General features: G+C 32.9%; 1 protein-coding gene across 1 annotated transcript in view; it reads left to right on the top strand.

The window, feature by feature from the left end:
- The window catches only part of LOC124359232 (cadherin-86C-like), a 66,027-nt gene that overhangs the window by 31,999 nt on the left and 18,195 nt on the right, over window positions 1–15,833 (top strand). The window contains exons 2-9 of the mRNA XM_046811805.1: window positions 3,113–3,304; window positions 5,450–5,691; window positions 8,615–8,698; window positions 10,608–10,757; window positions 10,934–11,074; window positions 12,474–12,597; window positions 14,729–14,924; window positions 15,050–15,140. Of these exons, the coding sequence (XP_046667761.1) occupies window positions 3,115–3,304; window positions 5,450–5,691; window positions 8,615–8,698; window positions 10,608–10,757; window positions 10,934–11,074; window positions 12,474–12,597; window positions 14,729–14,924; window positions 15,050–15,140 (1,218 nt within the window). The 5' untranslated portion in view covers window positions 3,113–3,114. The remainder of the gene's footprint in view (window positions 1–3,112; window positions 3,305–5,449; window positions 5,692–8,614; window positions 8,699–10,607; window positions 10,758–10,933; window positions 11,075–12,473; window positions 12,598–14,728; window positions 14,925–15,049; window positions 15,141–15,833) is intronic.

Here is a 15,833-nt window from a genome sequence, read left to right as displayed (position 1 = left end):
CTATGTACAATCCATAATAGGTAATAAGAACAATATAAGGATAAATAATTAATAAGTGGTACTCATCCAACTATAGTGGTCCAATTACCACCGTCCCTATGTACAATCCATAATAGGTAATAAGAACAATATAAGGATAAATAATTAATAAGTGGTACTCATCCAACTATAGTGGTCCAATTACCACCGTCCCTATGTACAATCCATAATAGGTAATAAGAACAATATAAGGATAAATAATTAATAAGTGGTACTCATCCAACTATAGTGGTCCAATTACCACCGTCCCTATGTACAATCCATAATAGGTAATAAGAACAATATAAGGATAAATAATTAATAAGTGGTACTCATCCAACTATAGTGGTCCAATTACCACCGTCCCTATGTACAATCCATAATAGGTAATAAGAACAATATAAGGATAAATAATTAATAAGTGGTACTCATCCAACTATAGTGGTCCAATTACCACCGTCCCTATGTACAATCCATAATAGGTAATAAGAACAATATAAGGATAAATAATTAATAAGTGGTACTCATCCAACTATAGTGGTCCAATTACCACCGTCCCTATGTACAATCCATAATAGGTAATAAGAACAATATAAGGATAAATAATTAATAAGTGGTACTCATCCAACTATAGTGGTCCAATTACCACCGTCCCTATGTACAATCCATAATAGGTAATAAGAACAATATAAGGATAAATAATTAATAAGTGGTACTCATCCAACTATAGTGGTCCAATTACCACCGTCCCTATGTACAATCCATAATAGGTAATAAGAACAATATAAGGATAAATAATTAATAAGTGGTACTCATCCAACTATAGTGGTCCAATTACCACCGTCCCTATGTACAATCCATAATAGGTAATAAGAACAATATAAGGATAAATAATTAATAAGTGGTACTCATCCAACTATAGTGGTCCAATTACCACCGTCCCTATGTACAATCCATAATAGGTAATAAGAACAATATAAGGATAAATAATTAATAAGTGGTACTCATCCAACTATAGTGGTCCAATTACCACCGTCCCTATGTACAATCCATAATAGGTAATAAGAACAATATAAGGATAAATAATTAATAAGTGGTACTCATCCAACTATAGTGGTCCAATTACCGCCGTCCCTATGTACAATCCAAAATAGGTAATAAGAACAATATAAGGATAAATAATTAATAAGTGGTACTCATCCAACTATAGTGGTCCAATTACCGCCGTCCCTATGTACAATCCATAATAGGTAATAAGAACAATATAAGGATAAATAATTAATAAGTGGTACTCATCCAACTATAGTGGTCCAATTACCACCGCCGGTTTCTAACTGCCACAAGGCATATGCCTCGGTCGCGCACCTCGCTTGTCATGCATGAGTCCTCCGCGAGATGCAGGCCCCCACAACCACAACAATGTCCTGATATAGCCAACTGACTGAGAAGTGGGCGAACTGAATTTCATGGCAGTCCAGAGGCCACAAATATGTTTCTGTTTCAAAACATGGTGCAGCCATTTCTGTACAATATGTACAGTATAAAACAATTTGTAGCTAAACAACGATGTACTTTGTTGAATAGTATTAATTCAAACGTTTGTTGCATATCTGATATGTGATAATCTGTAATTAGGGGGGAATTGAACCAAAGTGTTAGAACGTTTATTATTTCTTAATCGACATCACGTAATATTCCAGACTCGAAATGAGTGGGAATGCGCGATTGTGCGTTAAATACGTGACTTCGGGTGGACTGCTCTAATAGCACGTGGATAGGACCCCTCACTAGTAAGAGAGGCATGATGGCGTGTACAACGTGACGCGACGTCTGTGAAGTTGGGCGCAATTATGAATTGTATCCCTGTCGTTGACTCTTCGTTAGTTCACATTAGTTAATCCAATTATTTCGTTAGTTATACTTTGTAATAGCCTAGGTATTTACAGCCTAAGGTTAATTTGTGAGTCATCTTTACTCAAATATTCACTGTTACTTCAAAAGTAAAATAAGCTAGCCAACTATTTTAATTTCTTTTAGTTAAAAAAAAAATTAATTTCAGTCCGCAAACGACATAAATTTGTGCGAGTCATTTTAATGCTAGCTTGCACACGTTGAAAGTCCAATTATTATAACATGTGGAATACTCTGTCACCTGAAGGAGGCACCTATATAGAGTGCACTGTGTAGATTCGTGTCACAAAGACACAAGTACACGAACTCAGCTGTCTCTGCAGGCCGCAATCCTACTACCTGCCGGTCCTCAATCATCAACTGGTGTGGTAGCATGATGACGTTCAGAAATTTGTTGTGTGTATTGAAATTATTTTATGAAATGTATGTAATGCGATCCATGGAAAATTAAGAAAACGAGTGCAAATTTGTGAAAACAATACCGGCATAAGTGACATGTTAAAATATATATTAATATAGCTACATACAATTACGTTAGCTTTACATTTTCATTAATTTACATAGTATTTTTACCCATTCTCTTTATTTCGTCATAAAGATTGCATATTTAATATAATTAACTGAACTGAATTGAAGAAGAACTAATAAAACCGATCTACGCACATAGGGAATACAATATTGATGATAGACAGGGCAGCCCGACCTTAAAGCTGTGTGTGCGCGTGCGAGAGCGCTCTGGTCAGTGTGTGTTCGTAACTCTTCATGCAGGAGCTATCTCTCTCCAGACAGAGTACAGTGAAAGTAACAATATAGCCAAAGCTTGAAGTTTCTTTTTGACAATGGAAGGATTGTGAAGGAAACATGATTTTTCTGGACATTTGCCATCGTTCAGTAGGTACCATTAGTGTTACTGATTTTTTTGTATCACTGAACGACGGCAAATGTCCGGGCAATTCCTATTTCCTTCTCATAGCCATAGTGTTGTGAATGCTAAAATTGACAAGAACCGATAATGACAAGTGTACATAGGTTACAGATTGTAGTCGGATTTTGAAATGCGGGCTAGTGTAAATGATGGCGGAATTCACACATTAAAAAGCTAGATTGTAATTTGCAGTGATGTGGTACATTACAAAGTCGGGATACTAAATAAAGCGTGTAACAGTGTTGCGTTGTGTTACAGGGATGATATTGCTGATGATGGCGGCATCAGCAGCTCTCCTGGTGGGCACTGGTGCCAACTACCCAGTGTTTGAGGCGACTAACAACATGAGACAAGTGCTACTCCCCGCAGACACTAGGACAGGTACCATAATCTACCGGTTACGCGCTTCAGACGCTGACCGTGACTACCCGCTCACGTTCGCTGCTACAGGTACACTATCAACGTACATCATGTAGAGTAATGATTACCGGTTTATCGATAGCATAGTCTCGTCAGTTCAATATGGTTCAGCGGTTATCGCCAAGTCGATAACCGAATATAGCGACAATCGAACGTGACTGTTCCTGTCCCGGCCTTTACAAGCAACCCGTTTTCCCTGCCATTTGTGGTGCATTAGTTCGAAATAAATCCTTTTTAAGTTATCGATTCGCTTAGGTTGTTTTAGAAAGCTCTTCTGTCCCTGACTTTGTCAGAAACAATATGACGTAGGCTACTACTTAAAATTTACACATGAATTGTTAAACGTGTATTATTATATAGTGATAGATAATAAAAAGAAAAAAATATTATAACCATGACCTTTATCACATAACATTTATTGCTTTTTACTTTCGATGGGGTGACACCACCAACTTCCGCACCTGGTGCCACCCAAGGTAGCTACGCCACTGACTGGTACTTTTATATTACATAGTCGAGCATCCTGTCTGAAATTGTGTGGTTGAAGTTAATACATCTTTATCTCCAAACATCGTTTGCAACGAGAGTGTCATTGGGCTTCTAGAATTAAATGGTCTAACGTTTAAAGACTTACCTACAGTCAGAAATGATTACTGAATAAAATCCCAATATCCACACGCTATCCACCATGTTGTTTCATGTGGGAATTGATTTAGTTGTATTCACCTAGCATCGGGATTGGATGCAATATCTTCAAATGGACTGTTACATAATCGAAGGCTGTATTTTGAAATCAAATGTCCCAAGTATTGCATTTCTATCGTGTTGCACTTAATTAAATTGTAACACGCATCGATGATGACCATGCTGCTCATATATTAGTAAAACTGAGCTGAATTCCAAAATTTAACTTTTTGGTGATCCTGTTTTTGTTTCAATTTTAAATATTTTTTAATAAATACTTGTCGGCAATTTTATCTAAAACTTACATTACTTTTGTCTCGAATTTTTCCTATGCTCAAAAGCAATGGCTGTTATTTTGCTGGCATCACTACTAATTAATTGTTTCTAGACAAAAACTAATAAAGTTATGTATAGAATCTAATGAGAAAACAGTTTTTGAAATTACAATGGTATTCATTGGACTGTGTCTATAATAGTGGCTTTATAGAGTAAAATGCTCGATGTCTTATGACATCGATTGTATGAGTCCGGGGATGACATTTGATAAAATATTACATTGTACAACTGTACTGTCAGCAACGTCATCGCTGGGGTTTCATAGTTTTATTTTGTTTTTTATACGCATGATGTGAAGAAGAGATTATGAGGCAGAAGGATAGGCAGGGCCGTACACAGCTTTGGCGGGCCCCGGAAAAGTTATGCGGCAGGGACCCGTCATGTCTCGACGCCGCGCCCCCGTCACACCGCTTCACCCCCCCCTCCCCTCACACCGTTATCCCATTGATAACATCTTATTACTTTGTTAATTGTAGTAATATTCAATATATATTACTAAAACTATTAGTGACAACATTCTTATTAATCTTCTAATTAATTTTGTTGCTTCATTTTAAGAATAGTTTTTCATTAACTCAAAAATGTAGCTATAATATTTAGTTTACTTATTATTTAATATTTTACTATTTAGTTTACTAGTATTAGTTGTCCGATTGAAATTTTTTTAGATATTAATGATTGTGAGATAAATCTTTAAAAGGTGTGCTTTTTATTTTGTGTTTATTCTCAATTAAAGATAATTCGTCTTTTGTATCGAAATTCCAGTTATTATCCATCAGGTCAGACCGGACGAAAGCGTTGAGGTCATGGCAGTAATGTCTGTAATGGCAGCAATTATTATTAACTTTTCCGCTTGAATGCATGATATAAATAAACACGATCGAGATTGTTAAATCAAAAGTATAATTATTATTTTAATTGAATTATAAATTATGTATGTAGTATGCATCAAAAATGTTTCAGAGCAGTAACAGATTTTAGCATTAAATCATTTTTTTATAAAATGTAAAATTAGTAAAACTTGTATGACAACCTGTAATTTAACCTATTGTAATTTAAAATAAAAGAAGTTTTAATCCTATGCACATGTATCAGAGTTTGTGAAAATTCAGATTTCTATTTATATATTTGTGGAACAAAAACAATTATTTACAGATTTTGGAAGCTATGTTATTCGCATAGAGACTCTACCTTGTTACGTGAACTCGTCTACTTGCTCGGCTAACGTGTTCCTGGAGCGTAGTGTTGCACCTGGTCAGCTGTACAAGTTTCGCCTAACAGTGCGAGACACCGCAGGGGATACAACCACAGTAGCAGTCACCATCGAGGTGACAGGTGGTTCCAGCGACATCAATGCTGTCTTCCCACACATCCCAGGAGTCATCATGGTGCCTGAGGTTAGTTATCACCTTCCACTTCTGGAATTGAGATATGCACTGTGCTTTAGACAATCCTTATAACTAGGGCTACTGGTTATTTGGAATGGCAAAAAAATATGTTTTCCAAAAAGAAGTTTATTCCAAAGAAAAGTAGTAAATAAATAGTAGTTTATACTCATGTAGTTGTAAAAAGGATCTTATAGCAATTTGGACAGAAAACTTAGTCTCTGAGTTTGTTTACTGGAACATGTACACAATGATTTTCACTCAGATAAATTGAACTTAACCTCCAACATTTTCAAGAAGTAAACTTTCAATCAGAGGATTGTATAATTGATTTCAGTAACAACTCCAAAGTGAATTCCTTGGTCAGTCAAGCCCTTATTTGATCATATTATATTAAATACATTACATATAATAAATAACATTAAAAATATTTTTTAAGCAATCCTATAAGAATATTCCGAAAATAACTTGGAAACATTACAAAACATGGATAACTTTTATTAATTATTTAGCTATCCTATCAAAATTAATGACTATTTAAAAAGTGTACCAAATCAGGAGAAGTTACAGACTCCAGCCATACAAGGCTCCGTTTAGGAAAGGGGCATCAAATCAAAATAAATATTGAATATATAGTATAAAAATGGATTTCACCTTAAAATAACTTATATAACAAGAGTTGGTACCGTTCCATAGTATCACTACTCCAATGGTTTCCGGAAAGCTCCTTCATTGCAGGCACTACTTTTCTCCCCCATTTTTCTCAGAACTGAAAACAAGATTCACCTGGTGAGCTAGAGCAATACCCACAATCTCTTCCTGCTCACTCCTTGTCCGTAATTTAGGAATTGAATGGATTAAACATTCAACTAACAAAATCAAAATACCCATTGTAGTGTAGCTGTAACAGCGTAGTCAGGGGACAAGGCATATCTCTCTCCCCAAACTATTTAAAATAAATATTCATCACAGCAGAGTACCAAATAACTCGACAGAACGTGATGGAAGAGTTATCACAGATGGATACGGACGGACTGTTCTTTCATCTTTTGACCTTAAAATCAACAGTTCTTCATGGGATCAAGAGGAATTAACTATGTACGTTTTTTCTAGAACCTTTCTTTTAAGAGTTATCGCACAGATGGACAGGCGAACATTTTTTTGGTTTGCAGTTTTAAGAACTAAAATCTCTGTTCACTGATTTAGAAATAATAAGTTTCTATTAGTTACTTTTTTCCAACGACCCTAAGATCGAACCAAACTCTGGTCTCCCACTCGAGAGCTCAACCTAGGCAGTATTCACTAGGATTTATATGTACTTATTTGGTTACAACTCAATTGTTTTCCAATGCTGTATTGCTATTCCCTCACAGATGAAATTAGACATAGATTTAAATCTGGCATTGTTGGATGATGTAACTCAGTCGTAGGTGGGGGTTGTAAAGTTTCTCTTCTACCTGTAATCTGCCTTCTGTGGAATGTCTTGAGAACGAAATGAACTATAGATTTTATATTTTTTAAAAGGTTCATTTCTATACAAGGCAAGATACATGACTATATGGGATTTAGCTGAGAGTAAGGGAAACTTAACTATCTTCAGGATATCTCAAAACTGGGTCGATCTATACACTTGAAGTTTTGCATTAAGCAAGCCATTCAGCGACACTTTATGTGACTCACTCAAATGTTGTATAACATTGAGGATAGTAAATATATTCATTAGTTCACATTATCCATCCCCGCATAGTAGATAGATGGTAACACTTTATTAAGTTATGTTGAGTAAATATAATATTTGAAGAAGCTATTTTCTTTTTATACAATGTCTAAGTAATAAAATCTGTTTGCCAATTCATAGAAGTTTTGGTTCACACTTTCAAATGTGCTACATTTTTAATACATAACGTTACATAATAAAAAGCCAATAATCCACTCCTTCCATAAAATATGAGTTGATATATTTGGTCCCAAAGTAAATATACTGTATATCTGCAATCTGCATAAGATATCACTCTCTCTCCACTTTCTGCTCATAACAAATAATTGTACAAAACTATGTATCGATTTCATGGTAAATTTAACAGACTGTATTAGCTGTCTTAAATCAGAAAGAGGTTGTTTGTGGCCTTTATAAACTTTCTGAAGATTATTTGATCATCTAGAATGTACCTAATATATTGTGAAAAGTATGAAATGTAAGTTTCAGCCCAAACTTGCAAAAAGAACATAGTTCAACTACTTTATTTCAAATCATCTATATCTACCACACACCATATCCATGCTATAAAAAAAGTTGATTAAAACGTTTAAACATATTTTTCATGTAACAGTCAGTATCTTTCAATAGACTACTTTCTTTTTGACATGGAAGGAAATTTTGACATGAAAAGACCTTTCAAAAAAATTATGAAAGATCATTTGCTTAGAGTAGAATTATATTTATTATGACTTTAGTCCGAGTTCACCAGAGAATAATTATTCTAAAACAATGTTGATCTCACCTTGTTTTAAACGTATACATATAATGATTTAGTTCGCATTTTGTTGTTATTTCTTTTCAAGTGTCCTTATCTCTTGTTGTCTCTTACAAGATTGTAATATTAGGCTGTTTCAATAAACCATTTCATTTCATTTTGATCTGCAAACAGCATAAGTATATCAACTTACATGTTCACAGTTGGATTCCATAGTAAAGCTTCTGCAATTTGTTGATGGGGCCAATCTAGTATGTAATCCCTTCAATGGTATGCTGGCTATTCACCCTAATTTACCCTCCATATTCGTCCTACTTACCTTTGTCACCAGCTCCTTATAGCTGTTGAAGTTGAATCCAAAAATTACAGAATCAGCAGAAAAAAGAATAATCAGCAGAAATCTGTAGCCTGCCTTCTGTTGTTCCAAAATGGAACATACTTACCTATTGTTTTTGTTTCAGGATACTAAAGTTGGTACAGAACTAGAGTATGTAATTGTGAGGAAGAACCCGAGAAATTCACATCCAGCCTTATTAGAGCTCTGGGTAAGTACGAGGTTTGTAAATTTTTCACAGATATAAGAAATCTATTTGAAGATACATCATAATTAGTTTAAACTAATTTTGTCGTATAATTTTGGACTATATATATAATTAAACTTTTAATTTGCGAGTAAACTTTTTTGCTAAGTCTAAGATATGTTTGGTCGCTCAAGTGCTTTAATATCTTAGGAAAGATGCTAGAATCATGTGATATCAAATCATAGAATTAAAGGTAAATAGAGGTGAGAAATTGAAGTTGTGCTAATATAATTGTCTCAATTATAATTTGCTGTGATTGGTTTAGACGAAAACAACTGTAGTTGCTGTAATACCTATCTGCCAAATGTGATACTATTACTCAAATTATTTTCAATACAATATCATCAAACAAATACTGTTTTATATATCCAATCCAATGTGTGTTTGTACACAGTAAACAACAGCAACAAATTTCATCGCTCAGGAACATGTTCTTTAGACAAGTTTGTATGTAAAAGAATGATTTTCATATATTTGTATTACAGGGAGTTCGGTTAAATTTGTCAACTTTTGACTATGCACTATTGGCTAATTAATTTGTTTCATTCATTTTAGTATAATGAAAAAACAGTATATAACGAATACAGTATTTTGAATTAATTACTAGTTGCAATGAAACAGTAATTTATAGTTAATAAATATAGTAATAAAAAATAAACACAACAATAAAAAATAAACACAACAATAACAAATTAATGAAACAAATCATTAAGTTTCAAGAAGTTAAAATATATAAAATAGCCAAAGTTCATATAATTTTAATTTAATATAATATAGAAATGCAATATCATATTAAGCTAAGCTTTAGTTTAGTCAAAGGATTTTTTTAGGCTTTATAAAAACAAGACATAAGTCTGAACAGAAAGCTATAAATTTACTTAAATTGTTTTCCAGAGTACCCAAAACCATGTATGTATTTAAATAAGAACGTTCAACATCGCATAGTAAAATGTGCAAAATAATCTCATAAAAGTAAGAATATGTTAGGATGAATAAAAAATTACACAGTGAACATAAATCAGATTAAAATAGTATTTGCTTACTCATATATTACATAAATGGATGTGTGTTTGTGTGTCTATAAAGAAGAAATAGTAGTCTAGAGCTGTTTTAAATAATTTACAAACTGCATCAAAATTTCAACATATTTCCCAGCAGCATATGGTTGTAATTAAATCTGTAGAAACACTTGGGTAAGATTGTCTTCAAAACTCTTAAACACGGAATTGAAATAAGGTTTGAAGTACTCAGAGGAAGTCAAAACAAAATTAAAGTCAAGCATTTTCTATATATATATCTATATTTATTTATATATTTCCTCCATTAATAAGACATGTTTGTAAGCACTTCTACTCATGACAATAGATTCAATACTTCAGTAATACATTTTAGATAATAGTAAAGTATAATTCTAGTACAAAAGACGGATTCCTCACAATTCCCTTTATGCCTTTGACTTTTTAACGCTATGAAATAAATAATATGAGAAAGATCATTATAGTGAAGTTTGAAAGTAATGGTTTTGCACAGACAATTTAGTATCGAACAAATTGATTTTAATGTGTATAAGGTAACAGACTACCTACAGATTAAATTTATAATAGTCTGATGTACTGTATAACACGTGTTATACTACACAATGCAGTACGATATTGTCATGAAGTAAAAAGATCATTGAATTTTAAGATATTTGTGTCAATAAATTAATCAACATGAAGATATGTGGAAATAAACAGCGATTTTTATTTCTTAGAATGAGCTATTATAAAAAAGAGTTATTTTTGTAAGCACACATTTAAGGCTTATATTTTATTTTGTTACAGATTGTAATAAAATATTTGTTAAGTAATTAAAATTTAAGTTTTTTTTACAGAAAGAGGTGAATGGAAGTTATCTTCAGCCAGCTCCAGAGTTCCGATTGGTCCAGAGCTCCAAGAAGGATACATCCACAGGACTGATAAAACTAGCCCAGGAACTGGACTACGAACAGCAGACCATGTACAGGCTATCAATTTACGCTTTGGTACATACAAATTTATAAAGTGAATTGTATTTCCTTTTTAAGCTGTTTTGTTGACTTTCTTCCAGTGTTTAAAATATAATTCTAAATATTAATGTTCATACAGCAAGCCAGATACAAACACTTATTACGTTTATTCTTAGATAGAGCATGGTGGATGAAGATTATGTGTGATGCAGGACATGTATGCAGTACCAGGGGAAGACTCCCGTAACATTGCAGGGTTCCAGTTAGTGGTGGTGGTGGCAGACATACAAGACACTCCACCCCTCTGGGACCACATTGCCCCCATCACTGTCCTCTCATCCAACCTGAAGGAGGTCAGTGTTTCGTCTTCCACTATAAGTAGTTATTGTGTTACAGTTTTTCTATCTATTTTAATGTATCTCATTTGTTTTTGTTGTGTAGTGTAAAATACATGGAATTTATCAGGCAAGAATACTGCCAACTACTTAGTAAGTAAATTATGAAGTTTTATCTGTGTTAAAAATATACATATTATTATCAATCTGCCCCATTAAAAGATTTGAAAAAGAATGATCAAACATGGTACTTGAAACCTAAAAGTCAAATTCGATTATTCCTTGAGGCTTTTAATAGATCAAATGCTAAATCAATCTTATACTTATATTTGTAATTATACCTGTACAGAATGTCTCACAACGATTTGAACAAACTTTGCCATGTTGTTTAGCAGGTAGAAACTAACAAATAATACAAGATAACATGTGTCATATCTTGCTTAGTTTAAAATTATCTGTCTCTGTGTGAGTTTAAAAAAAAAACTCATGATAAATTCATGAAACCCGGCAGAAATCTTTACTATACTGAGTAAAACAATCATGTAAATTATTACCTCTCTGCAGGAATCCATTTCAAATCAGCTGCGGCTCAAGGTTTTCAAAGTTTAATTTTTCTAATCTACAAAAAAAACTTCGTAATTTCAAATTACAAAATATGGTGATAGTGTCAAGGCAAATCTAATATTACATCATTTGGTCTTTATCATGAAGTTAAGGATTATTGAGAAAAACAATTTTTTCAGTCATGTATTCAAAATTATTTTGAAGAAGGCTAACACTCTGGATGGTTTAGGAGATATAAAATCCCTTCCAAAAACAGTCTTCTCTTGGGAAATGTTTAACCTATAAGAAATTTGTTCTAGCATAAAACAAATTACTGAGTGCAATTTTAAAGTTACTCTTTTGAATTTTTGGTGGGGTGGGGGGCCTGAACCTCCTGAGCCCTCCACTTATATACGCCCATGTGTTCTATTGTTTTTATTTTATGGGGATGATGCCAATTGGTTTCATTGGGCCATTTTGGTTATTTAACTTTTCTCCCTTTTTCATGCTCAGTTTTCAGTCAGTTAACTGCTGCCTGTCTTATTCCTCACTATATGTTTATAGTTTTAGTGTTATTCCATTACCAAATTAGTGTTATTCTATAATATTTTCAATAAAATATTTCAGCACTAGCCACCACATTTTGTTGTTTTAGGTTAGTGGGGAATGTGACTAATTTGGAACAATAGGGTTTGATAATTCCATGACATGAACATAGAATTATATCATTATCAAAATAACATTAGTGTATCAATTAAAAATTATGATTCATAGTGAAATTTACTTTTATTGTAGGTTTATAATGTTATACATAGTAATTTTATACCTAATTACTGGAAATGTTAATAAGAAGAAAGATACATGTTGTTTACAGGGAGACTTAGTGTTAAAGGTGACAGCTCGTGATGGGGACACAGGTTCACCTCGGCAGATAAAGTATGGACTTGTCTCTGAGGGCAATCCTTTCACAGTTTTCTTCTCCATTGGCAGGGACAACGGTATGAATACATAAGAATTTAGTAGGCATTGCTTAACTATAGTAATAATCCTTTGTAGTTGTAACTCATGGCGTCTGGTAACACATTATAATAAGATATGTGCTGTTAAACAAAAGGTTCCATCATCAAAACGTTTGTCATATCAAGTGCTGTGTATGTTAGAACATAAGAACAATAAGATGATGGAAAAGTTGGTACACAGCTTAAGAAGCCATACAAGCTACAGCAGATCTCTCTGAACAACAGCATACTTTTCAGAGAGACCACTCATATCTTAGTGCCATTACTGAGCTGCACAGAATATTCATGCCAGTAATGTCTTGATGACACTAGAACAGACTTTCAGGTGCCATGTTATCTTCTCATATCATTGAAACTATGCATTCTTAGTGCAGTCCATACAAAAGTTAGGGTTTCAGTATTCAAACATTTTTTAAGTGATTTTTTTAAGATGAGGGCAAAATATAATCTATAATGTAATGAATATGAATGAAGGAAGGATAAAACAGTGACTGCGACACTGTTCTGTAATAATGGGAGTAATATCAGTTTAGAATTGGGATATTAATTAATTATGAATATTACTTGTATAGAAACAAATTTTATTTCTTTTATGTCCCAATCCTACTCTAAATAGTTAGTGAATGATTAGAGATATTTAAATATCACATCAATATAACAGAATAGTGATCAAACTAAACAAAAGTTAACCAGAAGTAAGTTAACCTAAATACAAGTTGTTATTTATACAACTACAAGAGCCATTGATGTAACTAAAGGTGCAGTTAAGTAAAATTTGGTGGATTGTGTTTAAAATATAAACTTAATAAATGCTGAATGAACAATTCATGAACAGTTGTAATTTGTGTTATATTTTCAGAGTTATTAGGATTTTACAATATTCTGTTATTGTAAATAGCAACACTATAAGGGATTAATAATAAGTACAATTAATGTACTAGTATACAATGAATGTTTAGAGACTGTTCCTTTTAAATAGCTCAAATCTTGGATTAAAAAAATTGTTTTATGCTCCAATAAATATTTATTTAACTATGAATGATTTAATTTATATTTAAAGTGACAATTTCTCAGTTTTTTTACTCTAAGAGAGGTGTATACATTACAGGAGTTTTTACTATTTAAGGTAAATTGGATTATATAAAATAACATAGTATTGTATTAATCAGATAAATTAAGACATCAGAGGTGTGAAAACCTAACAATGAATAAAGACAGTCAATATGTTTCCACAGTGTGTTTCTGTTTGACAAGAAGGAATGCTACTGCAATCACAAAGTTTTTAGTTCTTTTTAGCAAAGTTAACTTTGAGACTTGTTAGGCCACCTTAGAAGTGTAAAAATGATCATTAGGTGAAGGCAAAAGCTATAATAATTGCCAACTGATGCCAGTTCATTGTCTTTCTTGCGTATATAAATGTAATTACTGTGTTCTAAAGTATCAAACAAATTAGTAGTTATTGAGCAAATAAATTATGCTTTAAATAACAATTTCAGTTCTATGATTTTGAAAACGAATCGTTGTCTCACCTATGGAAATTGAACAAACACTGAGTACCTGTTAAGTGACGTTTTACTCTTGCCAGTTCCCACTTAGTGGATTTGTGACTTTTAGCAACAAGTGGGCTTCCCATAACTGACATAAAACTTCATAGCTTTATTCTTTGTGTGACTATTTGAACCATAGGTAAAATATGCTGATATTCATATTCCTACAATAAATGATGATAAGTTACCAGTCAGTAGACTTTTTGAATTGGGTCTGTATAAGTGATTTCTCCAAGTTCCAAATAATGTATAACAGCTACTTTTTGGCTGAAGATTCAACAAGTTATTTAATGAAATAATGACCCAAACCAGAGTGTAATTTAAATTATAAACAAAAATTGGACATTATAATGAAACAAAAAAGTAATATTTTAAAGCATTTAGAGGTAATTTAAAATAAAACTTATTTAAACTTTAAATCAGGAAGACTATACATTTAACACCAAGTGTTCAAATATTATTGGGAAGTTACTACAGAGCAATGCATAATTCTTTTAATTCAATCATTGCCATATTATATATATATAAAAAAAAAACACCTGTTTGACATTGTTATGGTCCAGGAGAGATACGTTTGGTGCGGCCATTGCGGGAATTAGTATCTATCTCCCACGCCCACCAGCCAGTGCTGCTAACAGTGCTAGCTGAAGAGGTAGTGGACTCCCGCCAGGATGAACTCCCTGCCATGTCCAGCGAAGCTACTGTTGCACTCTTGTTGGGTGAACTGGGCAACACCCCTCCATATTTCCAAAGCTCATTGTAAGTTCAGTAACATTCAAAATTGTTAATTGATCAATATTTTAATCATTCAGTTGTATTGATTCATTAATACCTACTCAACCTATTATTGCATGTGTTTTTCAAAAGTATAATGTTGTTCCCAGTTATTCAACAATGATTGAGGAAAACAGTGCTCAAGGGACAATTCTGCGATTTGATGATGCTTATAACACACAAGTCAGAGATGATAATATGGTGAGTAATTTTTTATGGGGATTTTTTTAAATGGATTTTTAAGGGGTTGGATGACTTATTTTATATACATATTTTTAAGCAAATTAAGTAATTTTCCTGAACTAGAACTCTGTATTAACACAAGCATATTTGTAGGCCATGCACTCTATCAAGCATCTTATCATGTACAACTGCATGGTCTGCACTGGACATATTAAGTGTGTTGCAGATTGTGATATTTCACAGTAGTGTTCTAGTTATCATTTATTTTATTATGTCTCATTGTCTAAGAATTTTTACAAGTTCATAATCATATGTAACAACCTAATATGTACTGCAGATCATTAATAACTATTGACCATCTGAATATATTTTTATATGTTGATAGTATAACTTTAATTTTGTACATTGTATATTAATTCAGAAATAGACAAAGTGTTTTGTTTCAGTGGATAAAGATTCTATTATACAGTATATTCAGTTTAGAACACACAGCAGTTTTCAACCAATTGTAAATTTTGATTCAGCCCAATCCTGTAGTAAATTGGTTCAGTAAGTTTTGTGTACTTCATTTTATAACAAAGGGTGAGAATACTGAGCAGTGACTAATAATACTCCTGTTCAGACATCATGCTACTACATATGATGCTACTAGAGCCAGCCATATTTGCATGTCAAATAGACCCCTTCACAACCCCACTATTCACAAACATA

The sequence above is a fragment of the Homalodisca vitripennis genome, chromosome 4 (genome assembly GCF_021130785.1).
Source record: "Homalodisca vitripennis isolate AUS2020 chromosome 4, UT_GWSS_2.1, whole genome shotgun sequence".
In the NCBI taxonomy this organism is placed as follows: Eukaryota; Metazoa; Arthropoda; class Insecta; order Hemiptera; family Cicadellidae; genus Homalodisca; species Homalodisca vitripennis.
The sequence above is the reverse complement of the archived record's forward strand: the minus strand, read 5'-3'. Positions and strand labels throughout refer to the sequence as shown.